Source organism: Falco naumanni, chromosome 20, assembly GCF_017639655.2.
Source record: "Falco naumanni isolate bFalNau1 chromosome 20, bFalNau1.pat, whole genome shotgun sequence".
In the NCBI taxonomy this organism is placed as follows: Eukaryota; Metazoa; Chordata; class Aves; order Falconiformes; family Falconidae; genus Falco; species Falco naumanni.
The window spans coordinates 1,597,596-1,616,261 of record NC_054073.1 but is presented as its reverse complement, the minus strand read 5'-3'; the positions used below and the strand labels follow the sequence as shown (position 1 = coordinate 1,616,261).

Here is an 18,666-nt window from a genome sequence, read left to right as displayed (position 1 = left end):
GCCTCGCCTCGCTGGCCGCCCTGGAGGACCGGGCCAGGCGCCGCCCTACCCGCGCCGTCTCGTCGGGCCAAGGTGACGCTCTACCCGCTCAGCCTCGCTGCTCAGTTGGGCGGCCCGGAGCAGACGAGAAGAACCGGAAGCTTGAGGCTAGCGGGTCGTTCCGTTGACGCTCTCCCCGGCGGGCCGGGGCCTCGCTGCCTCGGCGGAGGACTGACGGCAGGGAGCCGGCGGAGGAGGGGGAGAGAGAAGATGGCGGAGGCCTCGGCGGCGGCGGCGGCCGCCGTGTCCCAGCACCGCTTCTTCTGCCACAGCTGCAAGGGGGAGGTCAGCCCCAAGCTGCCGGTAAGCGCCGGGGGCTGCCGCGGGGGGGTGGGGGAGGCCGAGGCCTCTCAGCGCCGCTGCCCCCCCCGCGGCGGGGGCGGGCCGGGCTTGGCAGGCCCCGGGGCTGAGGGGGTCGGCCCCGTGTCCCCCCCACCCCCGGGAGCTGTTCTTGGGGCCGGGAGACCAGGCTGGGCTGAGGGAATCATCCCCCCTCGGGCCCGGCAGCCAGGGTGACCCCCATCCCCTCCCGGACCTCCCCAAGGGCAGCCCCCCAGGCCTGGCAGCCAGGGTGACCCCCCCCCCCCATCCCCTCCTGGATCTTTGGGGAAGGGGTGTTCCCTCCAAACCCTACAGACACACTGGAGACCCCCCCCCACCAAATCACCTCGTTGACCCCCGCAGGGAAAGGGTGGCCCCCCCATCCTGTGGGGAAGGGGTACCCCCTGAAACAGGGCTGCCCTGCAAAGCCTCGGAGGCTGCTGTGACACCCCCAGACCCTGCAGGGAAGGGATTGACACCACCACCACCCCCCCCAAAATCCCATGGGGAAGGGGTGGTTCTGCAGAAACCCAGTGGTTAGGGGTGACACCCCCACCCCCACCCCCCAGCCCTGTAGAAGGGGGGGGGGAGCTGAAAATCCTGCTGAGTGCAGTGACCCCCCGAAAAATCTGTGAGGATGGATGACCCCCAGCTGTCACTGCTAACAGCCCACGAGGGGTTCGTCATCGCTGCCGTCCCTCCGGGTGAGGGGGAGAGGGAAGCTCGAGCCCCAGCCCGCGGGGACTGAGTCCCCTCTATCTGGGGACCCCAACCCCAAAGGGGTGAGCAGGGAGGTGACAAATCCCCGTGGCCCCTCAGCAAGGCAGCTTGAAGTGGGTCTGGGCTGCTGTGACCTTAATATTGCCCCCCCCCTAATTCGGGGGGTTTGAGGGTGGAAGTGTCGGCCTGTGATTGCTGAGGCTGGGGGCCGTTTGGGGAGAGGGGGCAGGACTGGGCTGATGCTCCTGTTCCCTGTGCCGGTGGGTGTAATCCCAGTGCCCAGCCTGGGAAAGGGCAGGGGCAGGACTGGGGGGGGCTGGGGGGATGCAGGCAGGGCTGGTGCGTGGGGCAGCAGCAGGAGGGGGTGCTGAACCGGGTGGCCGCCTTCCCCCGGCTGCCTGCGTCCTTCCCCCGGCTGAGCAGCGTGGGACGGAGCGGCGACGTCTCCGCGGCCGTTATCCCGCACGGGCTGCGTCCACATCCAGGTGCGACTGCCGAGTGTCCTTGCTGTGCTGCCCGACCGTCTCCGTCACCCGCAGGCACCCTGGGATCGCAGGCAGGGACTTAGCAGCTTCATTAACCCAAAAAGTCCATTTTCTGAGCTGTCTCTTGTGGGTTTTCTCTGCTCCTTCACTGTCCGAGGCTGTTGGAGCTCTCCCTGTCCTTCTCCGTCAGCAGGGCAGGAGCGAGGCCACGCGCAGACCCCCTGGGCACTGAGCCCCCTTCCCGTATTTCCGTAAAATCCGGGCAAATGAAGTGACGCGCCCCTCGGCAGCAAGAGGGATGCGTGCGGGCTCCGAAAGCGCTCGCACCCCGACGTGGCTTCAAGCGGGGGGCCCTTTGCAGGCATGAGCAGCCCCCCGAGGTTTATCCTCATCTGACAGGATGGAAATCAAATATCTGCACCCCAGTCCATTCCGGCTCCTCTTCTCTGGAGCTGGTAGCTTCACCTTTGGGTGCTTCTCTTCCCTCCTGTCTCCTAAATTTTGCTTAATTCTCTTTTTATACTACTTCTCGGTGTTGCTGACTTAAGCACTTTACCTTTCCAGTGTTTCAAAATGGGCTTTGTTAAAGGAGCACTGCCCGAAATCTGCTCAAACCCCGGCCATCCGCGAGACTCGGGCTTTCCTGGTGCCTCAAAAATCTTTCTTGTTTGTCCTGGGAGCAGCACTCCAGGACTGCTCCGCGGAACACCTTTACATCAAACCTCTGCTGGTTTTTTGCTTCCCGGGGGCCGGCACGCTGCCAGTGGTTTCCTTCGCTTCTAAGTCGGGAGCCCAGACGGACCGAAGGCCCTTCTGCTTGGCGCGGGCGTTAAGGAGGTCGCCGAATCCTCTGCCTGGAGGATGGTTTGCCCAGCTCTCCTGGCGTGGCTTGCTCCAGTTTCTATTTCAAGAGCACCCAGAAACCCAGCTGAGGGTTGAGGCCTTGGTGGAGGCTGTTGTTCTGTCTCTCCCGGTGGGCTCCGCTCTCGTTCCCCTCCGGAGACGGCCGGATTCGGTAGGGATAAGCATCCTAGAGCTTGTGGTGGGTCTAGAAACGGAGCTTGGCACAGCCCGGGCTTTATAAAAACATCTCTTTGGAGCTTGTGTCTGCCACAGTAATGAATATTTTTGCTCTTTTGAGATCTCCAGTTTCTTCTGGCCTGGCCCTGGGGTGGGGACAGGTTCCCTCTGTCCTGCTGGGGACGCCGCCTGCCATCAGTCGTCCCCAAACCTGTTCCTTCACGTTGTCCCTTTGAAGGAAAACGTAGCCAGAACTTCCTTACGCCCTTCCCCAGCCAGTCGGTTTGACTGGGAGAGGCTTTTGCAGTCTTCACTCGGCACCCAGCCGTGCTTTGAGGAGCGTCGCCTGCCCCGCTGCGGCATCAGGTCGGTGCTGTCCCCGTGGCTCAGGGACAGATGGCACAGGGTTGTCACCTGGACCCCCCGGCTGTGGGGGGGGGACATGGCCGTGGGGCTGCTCTGCAGCGGGGTGACCTTGGGAGCCACTGTTGCCACTTCCCTCCAAGGACAGACCAAAGGGTCCCTTTGTCCCTCCAGGCTGTGTGGCCGTCACCCAGCCTTGCAGAGGAGCGCTGGCTGCGTGCACCCCGCTCCTGCCCAGCGCCGATGTCTGTAATTCTCTCTCCGTGCCTCAGTTTACCATCAGCAGAGCAATTACCGTTCTGCCGAGGGAGGATCTGCAAACCCCAAAGCGATAAATGGGGAGAAGCTGGACCCCCGACACGGTCCTGCGCCCCCAACCTCTTTTTTTCTCTCGCCCCAGACAAGTAACTCCTCTCCCTGTCTTTGCAAAAACAAAACAAATGCTGAGTGCACTGGTTTTGTTGTTGTTTTTTTTTTTAACTGCTCTCACCACGATAATGGCAACCTAAACTAAAACCCCGGCTGCAGATTGTTTGCCCGCGAGGTTTTTCTTTCCATGGCCGGGACCTGGCGAGGGCTCCCAACACATCGGGAATAAGCTGGAGGTTTCCAGAGAGCGGACAGAGGTGGCTCAGACTTCGCTCCGCGCCGACACGTGGGTGCCCTGAGCAGGACCAGCACCCCAGCAGGTGGCCTGGAGCCCTTTCGGGGTGGTCGCCTCCGTGTTGGTGGTCGCCTGGAGCATCCACGGGAGGTTGGGGCTTTGGTGGGCTGGCGTTGGGTCTCGGTGGGCTCCGGTGGGTGGGTTGCAGCGCCGGTTTGATGCTGAGAAGCCGGCTGATGTTTAACGATATCCCCTGCCGGCTCTTTCCATTCGCTGTGCACGGCAGACGCTTGTCCTCTGGGGGCTGCAGCCCTGCGGAGCTTTTTATTTTAAAAAGAGGAGGAAAAACCCGAGAAAGAGAACATGTGGCTCGGCAAGAGGCGAAACCGAGCGGGGATTTCGGCTCTCCCAGTGCCACAGCTCTGCTGCCGTGTGTGCTTGTTTCGGCCCCGGGCCACCCTCCGCGGTGGGGAGAGGAGGAAGCTGGAGTGATCCCGCTGCTCATCCCTGCTGTGCCTGCTTCCACCCGTGCTACGCTCCGGTCCCCACCAAAATGGCCTGAACCCCCTTCTCCTTCGCCGGTGTGCGAAGCTGGGGGCGAGCCGGGAGAGGAGCTCTTCTGGCGTCACCTTCGTCCCCCTCGGAGAGCTCTGGATCGACGCCGGGGAGGACAGAGCGGCCACCCGGTGCCACCCATGGTTAAAAGCTGCCGCCCGGCTCTCCAGCCTTCTGGCGATGGAGCCCCCCTCGGGGGCGATGGAGCCTGCTCAGAGAAACGCTCGAATGGGCTGATTAACCGCGTGGTGACGGTGAAACGGAGTCGAGGTTGGGATGCGGTAGGCCCCGGCTGTACCGGCGGTGACAGCGCCATGAATGTTTATGCGAAGGGTGCGAAGGACGCGCCTGCGTCTGGCCGAGGGCCCTGTCCTTGCCGCGGGGGGGTTCTGAGGTCAGGTCCTGGGGCAGAGGGGGTGGGCATGTACCGGGGTGGGGGTGGGGGGTTTGTCCCAGAGCGTTTGATGTCACCTTGCTGTCTGGCGTGACAACTGCTGTGCCTTCTCCGTGCAAAATGGTTTTTATTCAAAACAAAACGGAACAACCTTTTTTTTTTTTTTTTTTTTTTTTTTGCATAAAATGAGCTGCCTTGGGTCGGTGGAGCTCTGGCTCCGCTGTCCGAGAGGGCCTAGGGAGGGGACTGGGGACGCGGCAGTGGGAAGCGAGGGGTTACTGAGCAGTCTCCCTTCCAGACCTCCCAGCGCTGTTGGCTTCCATCATCGCTGTTGGCTTCCATCATCGCAGCCCTCCAAGAATTCATCCGGTGACTTTGGAAAGACGCTCCGTGCTTTTGCCTTCCCGACAAACCCAGGCGGAGCGCGAGGAGAGTCCTCGGGTGGTAAAAATACGTGTCGCTTTGACAAGCTGCCCGGAGGAGACCTGGGGAGAGGCTCCAAAGGTGACCGACGTGGTCGTGGCTCGTTGTGCCGGCAGAGATCAGGAGCAGATCTCCGCAGCGTCCTGCCGTCGGAAGAGCTGCCCTGGAGGGTTTTTTTGCCGCTTTTTCTTTGCGTGAGGATGCAGGAGCCGTCTTTTCCAACCTGAGGGTTAAGGAGCGCGAGGCTCAGCCTTTCTGTGAGCTGCCACTACGGTGTTGAATTAGGGTCGGTTCTCCGGGTCTTCCTGTTTCCACCCATGTCAAATATAAACCATACCGTTTATTTAAACGTGAGAAGCAGCCACCCCTTGGGTGAAACCAGTTTGGACAGCGCAGTGTGATGTTGCCCGGTACTTAAAAAAAACAGGAGTAAATATTTTTGCAGCTGTGGGGGATTACAGGAGGGAGATTTTCATTCGGCAAAACCAAATGAGTCAGCCCAAGCCTGGGGTGGCGGAGCTGAGTTACCCTGCCCAGAGCTGCCTGCAGAAGAGAGGGGCGCGCGGTTAAGGCATGTCCGGGGTTGGAGGCGTCGCGGGGAGGACAAGCAGCCAGTGTAGGAGCGCGCACAGCTGCTGCGTGCAGCAAGAGTGGAGGAAAACTTCTCCACTTGCCTTATTTTCTCTGCTTTGTTGGATTCCGTGCCTTGCTGATGGGGGAAATTGCTTTGATGCCTCCCCTCCCACCCTTGCCGGTGCCTGGAATAGCCGGGAGAGAACGTGCCAAGGGGACAATTTGAGTCCTGCCTTGTGGGGACGTCAAAACTTCAACCGGTTTGTTGCCACGCTCCTTCGCTCGCTGCGTAATTGGAATCGCGTTCGCATCTTGGGGTGAAGGGGGCTTGGGGACCACCTGGGGGTACAGGCCCGCAAACCAGGGGTGGAAAACCCTCCCAGTCCATCCTTTGTGGCCCGCTGTAGGACCGAGTCTAGCAGCGTCGCTCCTGACAGGCGCGCTCAGCCTAGAGGTGCGCGTGCCACCCAGCTCTGGCCGCTTTCCGCGAGCGAGCGTGCGGCTCTGACGAGCAGGGCTCCCGTTGGGCAGAGCCGCAGGTGGCCGGAGCTCCTGGGAGGGGGATTTTGGTTTATTTTCCTTTTGGGAAACGCAGACCACCAGGCTGAAGGGGACTCAGAGCGATGGGATGCTGCCGGCCTCCTTAGGAAAATTTTTTTTTTTTCTTTTTTTCTTTGCGCTGTGGCTGGATCCGGTTTGGGGAGCGAGGTCCCTGCGCTCACCGACACGGGCACGGTGGCAGCTCTCGGGACGTGGGGCACCCACCAAACTCCCGTGCGGGTGGGGGGGCTCCGGCAGGTCCCGGGGCTGCCCTGTGCGTCCCTGAACCTCTTGCAGAAAGCGGGGAGGTAAGGCGAAGGGCTCGCGCCGCTCCGTGCGTGCGATGGCTCCGCAGTATCCCACCCACCTCCCGTCGTCTGTTCTGCTTTCCCTTTTCCCTCCCCCCTGTTGCTATTTATCCCAAATGCCATTTTTATCTCTCGCCATGCTCTGACTATACATTTGAGCTTCTGGGCAAGATGCTGGTAATTTCCATACAGATTATAACATAAAAAGAAACATTCAAAAGCTTCCAGAAACGCATCAGACCTGCAGTGTCCCCGATGGCATGGCCTGCTGCTAAGTTTAGAATGCAAAAAAAAAATTAAAAAAAAAATAAAAAAAATCTTTCCAACGGGGTGGTTTTGACGGGGAAAATGCTGGAAATGAATTAAGTGCAGGATTGTTAGGCAGCACAGAACGTCCTCCTGCTTCGCTGCGGCTCTGAAACCTGGTGGCACGGTATGAAATGGGGCGGTGAGGTATGAAATGGGGCGGAATCGTGTCAAACGAGCTGTTGACCCCGGTGTTTTGGTGCCCGGCGCTGCCTTCGGTGGGTGTTTCTCACGGGTGAGAAATGCCAGGCATCCACCGGCCCTCGCCTCGAATTCGCAGCGCAGACCCCGCGTCTTTGAAGAGGGACACCCGAGAGGGCTCTGCCTTTCGCAGAGCTTTGCCCAAAATAAAAAAGCTTTTCTTTTTTTGGCCCCCCCTGCAAGTTCGGGGGCTGGGCCTGCTCTCCACGGTGGCATTTAGCCCCGCCGCCGTTTGACGACGCGCATTCCTCTTCCAAACGCACGCGTCCATTCTCGTTAGCCTTGTGATTCACGGATGCAAAGCTGAAAGCCCCAGACAGATTTTTTTTTTTTTTTTTTTTTTTTTTCCTAAGAGCTCATCACCCATCAGTTCCCATTATACTCAAGGTTGGAGCTCTTTTCAAAATACTCCACGTGTTGGGCTGCTTAAATGGGTCTTTGTGCAAACCAGTGCTCGGTCTCTCCCGGCGTGGGCTGGGGTGTCGGGCACGTTTTGGGAGCGAAGCTTTTATGAAAAAGCAAAATTAGATTGATGGAGGTGTGTAGACGGCTTCTATAAAAAAGCAAAATTAGATTGATGGAGGTGTGTAGATGGGGAAATACCGGTTCAGTGGGGAAATGTCACGGAGCTGTAAGGTGGAAAGGGATGCGAAGGGGAAGCTTGTGTTTTGTGAAAGCAAAAGGAAAAAAAAAAATAAATACCTGTGGGTGAATTTGGAGCTGGCTCGGTGAAGGGGTTGTGTTACAGGGCTGGGAGGCGTCTCACCTGCACCAGGAGTTGGATTGCTTCTGGGGCTCAGTTGGGTCGCTTCTGGGGCTCGGCAGCATGGTGGGAGCTCAAAGGAAGGAACTGGAGCAACTGGTGTCCGCTGGCTTGGGTGTCTTGTGTTGTCTTTCCTCTCCCTTGCCCGGCTGCGGGCCTAGGGAGCAGGATTTGACACCGAGGACGCCAGGCTGTGGCTGACGGCGTGCGGGCAGGGATTTTATCCGTGGTCTGGGAAGCGTGAGTAAAGCCAGCAAGGCTCTGTCAGCAGGGTTTGGTTTGGGGACAGGGACCCCATAAAGCATCAGTTGGAAAATCCCTGCCCAGGGCGTGCGCTGGGAGCGCCCTGTCTCCGGCTGCCGCTGCTTTCTGGGATTGGCAGCGCTGGGCCCTAAACTGAAGCCGATCCAGAGCTCTGGGACGAAATGAGAAAACTTTTTCTCCTCTAAAAAATAAAATCTTCCCCCACTGCTCCTAAAAGCTGGGGGTGCCGGCACGGTTCCCCGCCGCCCGAAGCTGGGAGGGCCGTGGGATCGTGCCCTTGTCTCGGGGGAAGGATGGTGCTGGGGTGCTCCTGGGCAGCGGTCCTGCTCTTTCTCCTGGCGGATAAATACCGGGCAAAGGCGTGCTGCGGCGCCGGTGGAGCTGTGAGGACTGAATCCTTCTCTTTCCCTGCTGGCACAAGCCCTTCCTGGCATTCCCTGTGTCCGTCTTTGCCCCTGGCTGGAGCTATCCCTGCTGGGTACGCTGCAGGGAGCGAGGAGCTGCAGGGCAGGTCGGAATTTTTCTCCTTTGCTGGTTGTCGGGGGGGGGGAGGCTGGAGAGTGGCTTTTCCTCACCCTTTACGCAGAGCTTGCGCTTCTGCAGCAGCAGGTGAGCGTGGGCTGAGGAGCTGGGAGGACCTGCGGGAGGCTTTTCCCCTCCTTAGGGTCAGGGAGGCGATGGGGGGGGGGTGGTCCCTGGGGTCCGGAGCTCAGGGGGTTGCAGCAGGGGGAGGCCCAGAGGCGCCTCCTCCTCTGTCCTGCCCAGCCTGGCTTCTTACCACCCCCCACCTGCAGCAGATCCTGCTGTGCCGGCCCTGCAGCCACGTTCCAGAGCCTGGGAAGCCTCTGGCTTATCCAGTTCCCTCTCTCCCTTTAAAAACTTTGCAGCTACTGAGCAAACCCACCCACCTCCATCCTGCTTTACTGGTGACCAGCACCTCGCTACTGGTCCAGGGCAGGCTCGGAGGGAAAGGTGCGTGTCCGAACCTTTCGGATTGGGATTTTATGGCCTTGGGAGAGGAGCTGCTTTGTGTCCAGGTGATGTGTCGGGAAAAGCAGCCCTGAGGCTGTGTGTCCCCCTCTGCACCCCAAATCATTAACTGGGTGAAGGGGTGGCGTGCTTGGTGGGAGGCGAGAGCAACGGCAGAGCTGGTATCACTGGTCTGGCTTGAATATAGACTCCCAGTTTATGAGGATGGTTTAGTGGGCAAATAAGTGAAAAAATACTTATTTTTCTAACACTGATAATTGCAGAGCATCTTTGTGAGCTCCCTGCGAGAGGTGTCTTCCCTGTGGTGCCAGTGGCAGCAAATCCAGCTCCCCACCAGAGCTGTTTCCAGCAGGACACCGGTTTAATTGAATGACACCGGTTTAATTGAATGACACCGGTTTAATTGAATGACACCGGTTTAATTGAATGACTTGGTTTGCGTCGCCGGGGCTGGAAGCTGCTTTGTCCCGGTGCTTTGCAGCAGGCTTGTAAATGGCTGTTTTCTTCAAATCCAGACGGGCTGGAGTCTGTAGGTGTGTCGTGCTTTTTCCTTCGGTCACTCACTGACCTTACGTGATCTTGATAAGGGTGGCTTTCTGTTCGGCGGTCGCCAACCGAGTCATATCTGCTGTAATCACTGGGCTTTGAAATCCTCTTAATGAAACTGAAACTCTGGCCTTCCAGGGTGCCTTTATGGGGAGGTGGAGATCAGGAATCCGCGTTAGGCTCCCGCTTTCTCACTTCTTGAGCTCTCTGTCTCTTTCCTGAAATCACAAGCAAAGTGCTCGGTGGCTAAAACCAGCTTCCTCTGTCTTCCCAGGAGTACACTTGCCCGAGGTGTGAATCTGGCTTTATTGAGGAAGTCACAGATGATTCCAGGTAATGTGCATTTTTTTTTTTTTTTTTTTTTTATTTTCTGCATGCTTCCATTTCTTCTGCTTTTATAAGATGTCTGGTCTAAAGCCTCTGAAAACCGTGGTCAACAAGGATAAAATAAGGAATGCAAAAGAAAAGCTTATATATTAGCGTGACTTTGGACTTCACACCGGGTGAAACTGAAGTTTTGTGGTGGCCGTCGCTCTCCTGCTACAGCCACGTGGAGAGGTTTGGAGAAGACTCCCAAGAAGATGGAAGTTGGGAACTGAGGCTGTACAAGGTCCCGTGACCGAAAGCGCTTACGTGTTTTTGATGCCTGTTTTTTTGGTGGACTGTGACAAACATTATTTTTTATTTTAGGACTCAAGCCTGGACCTCAGTGACTCACAGTACCTTTTTTTCCCCTCTGTCCGCCCCAGCTCGGTCTCCTGGCCGCCTCTCCAGTCTCACAGCTCAGGCCAGGAGAGAAGGAAATACCTTTTCTCTCCAGCATCACACGGTGCCAGCGAATTAGGGATCCAAACCGGCGCCTCTTCAGCGCTGGCTGTATTGGGTCTTGAGTAATTGCTGAGGAAAGTGCTTAATTTGGGTCAGGGGAAGGCGAGATGAGAGGGCAGCAGGGCTGGCGTGAACCTTTGCTATCTGAGACTTGCCACAGCAGGAATCTGGGGCCGGGTGTCACCAGGGAGATGACTTAATGTCACGCTACGTCCTCGTCTTAAATATAGGTATATACCCGTCGCTTAAGGCGAGGCTGGAGGGGCCCTCCACGCTTAGCACACGATCCTGTTTGCAGAGCGATGATGCTCCATCTCCAATGCCTCTTCCAGAGTCCGGGTAGTTAGAAACCAGGTTTCTTCCACAGAAACAAGCCTTTTAACTCGAGCAGTCCTTGCCTGTCCCTAGGAATTCCACACGGGCAGGCTGTTTGTTCATCCCTTTCTCTCTCAGACCGCACGGGGACTGTCTTGCTCGCAGGAGCTCCCCGTCTGTACCGAACCCTGGGAGGGGAGCTCGGTTCTGGAAGGGTGACCTGCTCTCACTCAACTATTTTTCTCCAGTTTTCTAGATGGCAGCGGCATAGATGACAGCCCGTCCACACAGTTTGCAGAGGTGAGTTTTGCTGCCTTGCTTTTTTTTTTTTCTTTCAAAAAAATATCAAAAAAACCCAAACCCCGTAGCCGTGAAGAGGTTTTCAGTCCCGGTTCTGGCTGTGGGCATCTTCACTCCCTACCTTGCGAAAAGGACAGCTGACCTTCCGAAGGGTTTTCAGGAACTTGGCAAATTTCGAGGAGGCTGTCGACCTTGCCAGGGGTGAGACCTGCCAGAGGTTTGCTCACTGGGCAGGGCATGAGGGAAGGGTGCTAGAAAGACAGCCTGGCAGCGTGGCAGCGCTGGGACGCGCGTCGGTGATGCTCAGCCAGCCAGGCAGGGTGTTGCCCGGCTGCCCTTTCCTCCCTGTTTATTGCCGCTCTGACTTTTACCATAAATGCAACTGTCTAAAAAGCCCAAACTTGTAATTAAGTCCGTGTCCTGTAATTCAGTTGCGTGGACCTCGGAGCAGGGGCTGTCGGGCAGCGAGGGCTGGAAGCGTTTTTTCTTCCCCCGTTACCTAAAGCCTCCGACAGCAGAGTCGAGCTCCGTCAAGACGCACCCCCGGCTCGTGCGGTGGCCTCGCCTGAGTCACCGGGGCTCGGGGCTGTGGCGGGGGCTCCTCTGCCAGCCCCCCGGGGGAGGCAGGACAGCTTCAGCCTCCGCTGGCCCGCTCCCTTCCGCAGGGCTCCGCTTCCCTGAGCTGCCTGAAACAGATGGAAATAAAATTTCCCTGTGTTTCCTCTGCCAGCTTGGAGATCAGGTTATTTGTTTGCTCGGTTATCGAGGAGATTTAACTGTCCCTCGGTCTTGTCAGGAGAGCTCCCCGATGTCCTGAGCCAGGGTTATCCCTGGGTGGATTTTTTTTTTATTTTTTTTTTTTTTTGGGGGGGGGTGGGTCTGTGTGGCTGCTGAGCTCTCCTTCGCGTGCTCCAGCAAAGCTGCTCAGCTCAGTGCCAGGAACAGGGTCACCGAATAGCTGGAATTCCTCTGCAGCTTTGTGTTTGGGATCTGGATCCTGTTTGCTTCCACGCCGCCCGCCCGCCCGCGGCCGCTTTGCCTCTCCTCCCCTCCTCTTCAGCTGGATCTAGTTGTCTGCTGAACAAAACTGTTGCTGCTTTGATGTCGCGCCTCCCCAGCGCCGTATCCCAGAAAGGCCCCGTGTTCCAGTGAGATAAAGCCAAAGTGAGATAAAAGGTCTTAGAGCCCACGTGTCAGTTTACAGAGAGCTTCGGGATGCCTCTGCCTGAATGGGGCTACGTAAATTGAAATGGCTTTTAGGATAAATAATAAATGAAAGTCTTCTCTCAGCAGCCTGGCTGCAGGCAGGCAGAGCTCTGTCTTGATCATAACCAGCAGGAGAACAAGCAAAACCCTTATCTGTGGGGTATTAATTCAAGGGAACAGGTCGTAAACTTGACTTCTCCTTTTTCTGCAATACCAGCTTGAACCAGGCAACGCAAGAGGCTTCGAAAGCCAGCTAATTTGGTGTGAAATGGAAATTAAGCCGCTCTGATCGTGTCCTAAGACATGATGAGGATCTAGTACAACTCGGGGAAAGAGCAGCCCTCGTCTTACGCTGTGTCGCATTTAATTCCTGCGGTAAATCCGAGGGCACTGCTCCTTCGAATGTCACTTCTGCGCTGTTGAGCCCGAGCAGCAGTTTGCTCCCACGTGGCGGAGGGTTTCTTGGCTGATGCTCCTTGGTTTTGTTGTCTTCCACCAATTTGTTGTTGGGTTTGGTTGGTTTTTTTTTTTCCGTAAACCCACATCATCAATCTTCAGTGCCCTCCTCCGCCGTTAGTTTAATCCGCAGGTGATCTGAATTTCAGAAGGAATAAAGTCAAATGGGTTTTGCAGGAGAGGGTCACCGAGGGGTGCCCTCGGCTCCAGGCTGCGGCTCAGGGTGGGGGTGCCTTGCTCTGGGGGTGTCCTCCGGCATCCCCTGCGTTCCCTGCAGGCTGGCAGCCCGCAGCGGGGGCAGAGATCCATGGATTTACCCCCCGCCGCTCCTGATCTGTGTCCCTGTTCACCCTCGGGCAGGCTCAGGAAAGGCAGTTTGGCTCGATGGAGGATCGAGGTGGGTTTTTGCACCACCAGCAGCGGGTAGATCTGCTGTGGGGCCGGGAGGTGGCTTCACCCGCGTGCAGAAGAGCACGACGTGGGCGAAACCCTTCGTTACCGGCCGTTTCGTGCTGCTCTGTTCTGCCGCGTCGCGTACGCTGGACCTGAGGATGCAACCAGAGCCCCAACCCCCCTCCTCAGGGCCCTGCTGCCGTTCTTTCGGCCACATCCCTTTGCTGCGAGGACCCAGAGCGCTCAGTGAGCCCGTGGATGCGGGCGCCTGGGTGTCTGTTCTCTCTCCTCCGTCTCCTTGCAGAGAGAGACCGACCCTTGCAGTGCCCTGCGGTGGCTTCACAAAATCTGTGTTGTTGGGAGCCGTGCAGAACTGACGTGTTGGTCCTCCTGGGGGTGGTACATCTGATTAATTTGGGCTATAATTAAGTATTTTTGCCATGGTAACCGTATGAATTTGCTCAATTGCTTCTACCAAGGTGGACTTCCCGGTCTCAATGTTGGCGGTGGAGTCACCGGGATTAGTGACGGAGCTGTGCGTGGTTTGTGTCTCCCCTCTTCTCCCCCCCAGCTTTGGGACCATTTGGACCACACGATGTTCTTTCCTGACTTCAGACCCTTTCTGAGTAGCAGCTCACTGGATCAAGACAGCAGGGACAACGAGAGGGGCCACCAAGCCCACGCCGACCTCTGGGGACCAAGCCGACCCCCGCGATTGCCCATGACGCGGAGGTACAGATCCCGGGGCAGCTCGCGCCCCGACAGGTCCCCTGCTATCGAAGGGTAAGTGCCCAGGTTACCCCTGGAAGTCTCTCCTCCCTCCATCAGTGGGAAAACGTGGGATCTTGGGGGGGGAAAGGGGATGCTGGCGCTCCCAGTAGGCACCCCCCCGACCCAGAAAGCGCAGGTTTTCACGCCTCAGACGCTCTGCCCTTTGTCCCCCGCAGCACGAACCGAAGCCGCGTGGTGGGAGAGGTGGGTTTTGCCTGTAACGGTGCCAGCCCTCGCCACAGGGAAACGAGTCAGTGCTTGGGGAAACTCAGTCATTTCCTCTCCCAACCCTCCCACACCGATGACTTAGCATCCCTTGTTCCTTCACGCCGTGCCTGTCTCAGGGCTTGCCCTTCTGCAGAGGGATTTACCTGGGCGTGAGTCCTGCAGCGACGTGGCTGCGACCCACGGGAGCAGCATTTCGAGTTTTGCTGCCCCGTTCTTGCTGAACTGTTGCCATTTATTTGTTCGCTCAACTTGTTTTTTGTTGTGGTTTGTTTTTTTTTGTTTTGTTTTTTTCTTTTCTTCTCTTTCGATTCCTCCCACTTTAGAATAATCCAGCAGATCTTTGCAGGGTTTTTTGCAAACTCAGCGATTCCTGGCTCGCAACACCCTTTTTCCTGGTGAGTAGCAAGCGTGGTTTAGACTGTGGCTTCGATCACGGCTGTCCACACCAGCCAACGGTGGTGGTCTGGTGCCCGGGAGCTCTGTCTCCTCACTGGGGTTTCTCTGGGAGGATTGTGGAAACTTCAGAGCTGGTTTGGGGTGGGTGAAACCGTTTCCTTGACTCTCTGCTCCCGTCTGCAGGAGTGGGATGCTGCACTCCAATCCTGGGGACTATGCGTGGGGACAGAGCGGCCTTGATGCTATTGTCACCCAGGTAAGACCCTCTTGGGTGGAGAAGAAGGACCCGAGCTGGCTGGCCTGGGCTTTGGTCTGTGCCGGTAAGGGGGTCAGTGCCACCGCTGGGGATGAGCCGTGGGGTTCAGCTGAGGGCTACGACCGTGGTTTCTCGTGCCCTGCCTCCTCAGAGGGTCTGGGAACAGGGGCACTGGACATACAGGGTCTTACTGAGCGCTGTGCCCACCCGTGTGCGCTGCGAGGCGGGCAGGTGCCTGGTGCTGGGCTCAGCGGAGGCTGAGGGTGAAACTCTCCGACGTCAGTCCCGGCTTCTCTCGCCAAATTCGGCGATTCGCAGCCCTGAGCTGTTTCCCGCGCTGGTTTGTGGAGGCGTGAGCCCCCTCCCGCTCCCCGGGAGCGTTGTTGGTTCCGCTGCGGATCGGGGGTGTCCAGCCTCCCTCCACAGCCTCTTCCAGGGTATCAGCAGACGGATGCTTTGCTGAGAGCTAATTCGGCTGCTTTATCGTGCCGACACCTCCCGAAAGCGCCTGGCCAAGCATCTGCTGCCATTCATAAGTAGCCCCCGGCTTCCCCGGCTGCATCACACGCCCGTCTCGCCCGCCTTGCTCACGGCTTCCCAAGAGGAGCCCGCAGCCCACGTGGCCGCTCGGCACCTTCCTCCTCCCACCCCACAGGCGGTGGGGCCAGCGAGCCCCGGGCAGCGCAGCGGGACTGGGGCAGCTCCACTGGGGCTGGAGCGGTCCCGGGGTTCCGCGTCACCCCGAGCATCTCAATGTGGCCTTCGAAGGTCCATGGGGTTCCTACCGATGCTCCTCTGACCTGCTTGAACCCGTTCCAGCTGATTGCCGGGTGAATCTAGGTCTTCACGGGGTGGAATTCCTATGAGTCGTGAAACTGTAACACGAGGAAAAGGCGCTGTCAGCACCGCCGGCACCTCGAGCTCAGCCCCACGCTGATGTGCGCGGTGATGGCAGGGACCCCCCGCAGGAGGTGCAGACCCACGGGAGCGGTGGGTCTTCAGTTGGTGGTACCCGACTAAAGCAGCTTCTCTTTTCAGCCCTGGGAGGTGGCCTCCTTCCTCCTAACTCCCGGGTCTAGTCTTGGGAGGGGCAGAAGGTGCCCAGTCTCCCTTGTTTCTGCAGCACAAAGTTCTTCCTCTTCTCAAAGCATCCCTACCGACTCCCTTTCGGATCAAAATCCTCCGGGAGTAGCTTAGCACCCTCCCCCGTGGCTGTGGCCACGTCTCCCTGCCCACCCAGACCCTTCGGTCTCCCCCCCACCTGTTGATGCCAGAGGAGATGTCTGGAGGGCAGCGAGGTTGGAGGTGGGATTGTCAAGACTTGGAGGCACAAAAGTCAGGTTGGAGCACCAAAAACATCACCCGCGTGTCTAAACTCGGATGAAATGGCCTGAGCGTGCTCCTAGGGTTGGGGCAACACCAACGTTTCTGGCAAGGGAGCGGTGGCCACCAGCGTCTGTCAGTTTTTTAGGGGCTTCAGGTTGGGGATGTTCCCCGGGGACAGCCTGGCTGTCCGGTTGTGGGACGTCGTGTTCCCTGTGTTTGTCTGGCCGGGCCGTGTCCCCACTCCTGACCCCAGCCTGTTTTCTTCTCCGCAGCTCTTGGGGCAGTTGGAGAACACGGGGCCACCTCCAGCCGACAAGGAGAAGATCTCGTCTCTCCCAACAGTGACAGTAACTCAGGAACAAGTTGGTAGGTGGAATCGGTCGCCGGTGCTTGATGTCCCTTGTTTCTTGATGCTTTGACATACGCGGCCTGAGCCCCCCCAGCCAAAGGTCACCCCCTTCGCTGTGTCCCTCTGCTTCCCCAGCACACGAGGGAGGGTGGGGGGGGTTGGTGCTCCATCCCCCCCAGTTACTGCCTGGGCTTGGGCTGGAAACACTCGTCTCTTCCAGCCCGGGAGATCCTGAGCTCTGCTGCCGCTCTCACCGCTGGGGTTCAGTCCAGATCTCACCAGTTCAGGCCGTTAGCACCGACCTTCGTTCCGCAGCACGTTTGCGCTGCCTTTTTGGCCTACCCACCCCCCTGATCGCTTTACCACCTTCTCAAAATCTTCTGTTTGTGCAGTTGTTGATGGTCTCGTTAGAGCCGGGCTGGGCGTGCTGCTCTCGTCCCTTTCAAACCAGGCTCTGAACATATTCCTGCTCTGGAAATGGCATGTAAAACTCACAGGTTCTTGCAGTGCAGCTGGCAGCGGAGGCTTGTGGCTTTCTCATCATGTTTATGGTTTTGCAATTAGCTCATCCCGGGGATTTTTTCTCGCCGTGTTTGCAGAAGGCTGTCTCTGAAGGCCGCTCAAAGGATCCCTTTCCATCCAAGCTGCTCTATTACTGGAAACTAAAATGCTCCGTTAAGACAAACTGTTGAGATTAGAAAAGCTGTTTCCCCAACAGCTATTTCTGTCTGATGGTTTGTAGACACTCGTGTCTCTTCTTCTTGGCGGGGAAGCCAAGAAGCATCTGGATTTCCATGTCGTAATGCTCTGTCTCGCCTGTCGGCATTGACAGCGCTGGGGCCGTGCGGGCTGGCAGCCGGGAGCTCTCCCCGCCGCTGGGAGCCTGCGTTGGCCTTCGGGGCTGGGTACGTGGGAAGAGGGATCGGGGGGTTTTTGCCGTCTGCCGTGGTCAGTGGCGCGCGCAGCAGCCTGCCAGGCTCTGGTGTGCGATGGACCATCCCCCACCAGCCTTGCAAAACCACCCTTATTCCAAGAGAAAAAGTTTTGGCAGCTCGGATACCCTCGGGTTGTGCCGGTGGCGGTGCTGCTCCCACGCAGAGGACAGCGGGAGTTTCTCTGTAGCCGCCCTCCCCGGCGGCTCGGATGCCAGCGGATCCTGGGCGGTGAAGACCGGAGCTGGGATTTCCCGGAGAGCTAAAGCTGCTGCTTCACCTCCCTCTTCCAGATACGGGTTTGGAGTGTCCTGTGTGCAAAGAGGACTACACAGTAGCGGAGCAAGTCCGGCAGTTACCGTGCAATCACTTCTTCCACAGCAACTGCATCGTGCCATGGTTAGAGCTGGTAAGAGCGGGCGGCCGGGGCTTGTCGGGCTCCGAAAGCCCAACCTCCCCCCCCCCGGGGTTGTGTGGCCACCCCCCTGGCGTGTCCCTGAAGCTCCCCCCGTTTCTCTTGCAGCACGACACGTGTCCGGTGTGCAGGAAGAGCTTAAAAGGTGAAGATTCCACTCGGCAAACACAAAACCCCGAGGCCTCAGCGAGTAACAGCTTTAGCAGCGAAAGCCAACTACACGACCGATGGACTTTCTGACGCTCGAGGGCTTCCTCGGGGGCTCTGGCTGGAGTATCGTTACTACAGATGTACATTGTATTGTAATTCCAACAAAACAAAAAGAGTAGCAGGAAATATAGGGCAGGGGAGGGAACCCACCCTGTGGTATTACTGCGATGAGTGCTGTCTTTTTCCTGAAACTTTAAACTAGCATCTCCGAGCGAATCGCGTCTCCATTGGAATCGCCTCTTTAGTGCTAAATTCAGAATCTTTGGAGTGATTTGACTTGATTTTATACGTGGGAAACCCCTACTTCAAACGTGGCCCAGCTGAATGGGGGTGGCGAGCCGTTGCAGGGAGGTTTGGGGTCCTGAGATTTCTCTCTGCCACCTCCTTGGCGTCCTCTGCCCCGGCAAAGAGCAGGGAGAGCGTCCCCGTCGCAAAGGAGGGGAGGGGAAGAAGGATTTGGGCTTCTCTTCCCTGCCCCTCCGAGGGGGTGGCTGGAATCAAAGCCAGGAGGTTGGTTTTATGTGCGCCCCCCCCCTTGAATTCGGTAAAAGTGGTGGAGGTTTTCCGAAGGGAGAGGCAGAGGTGAAAATGGAGGCACTGGAGGGTCTCCGGTGCTTGTACTGGGGCCACAGGGGACCCCCACCCCCAGTTCTAGGAACAGGAATGCACCAAGCAGCATTTTTCTGTCTTGTCGTGGATACTTTTTTTTTTTTTTTCCATTTGGTTGGGGGTTTTCTGCCCCTTCTCCACGTGCCTGTGTCCCCCAGGTCTGTCCAAACCTGTGTGTGTGTGTCCCCCACACACGGCGAGTCGTTTAGGATCCTTAGCTGGCTTGTACCGTATGGACCACGTTAAAGGCATCCTTTAGGA

The 18,666-nt window shown here is 57.8% G+C and overlaps 1 protein-coding gene across 1 annotated transcript; it reads left to right on the top strand.

The window, feature by feature from the left end:
* Window positions 1-79: 79 nt before the first annotated feature.
* RNF115 (ring finger protein 115) lies at window positions 80-17,958 on the top strand. The gene is made up of 9 exons (XM_040618834.1): window positions 80-342; window positions 9,690-9,748; window positions 10,807-10,858; window positions 13,485-13,696; window positions 14,236-14,307; window positions 14,492-14,564; window positions 16,163-16,256; window positions 17,465-17,580; window positions 17,695-17,958. The coding sequence occupies exons 1-9, from the start codon at window positions 250-252 to the stop codon at window positions 17,824-17,826; spliced, it is 903 nt and encodes a 300-aa protein (XP_040474768.1). The 5' UTR covers window positions 80-249; the 3' UTR covers window positions 17,827-17,958.
* Window positions 17,959-18,666: the final 708 nt, after the last annotated feature.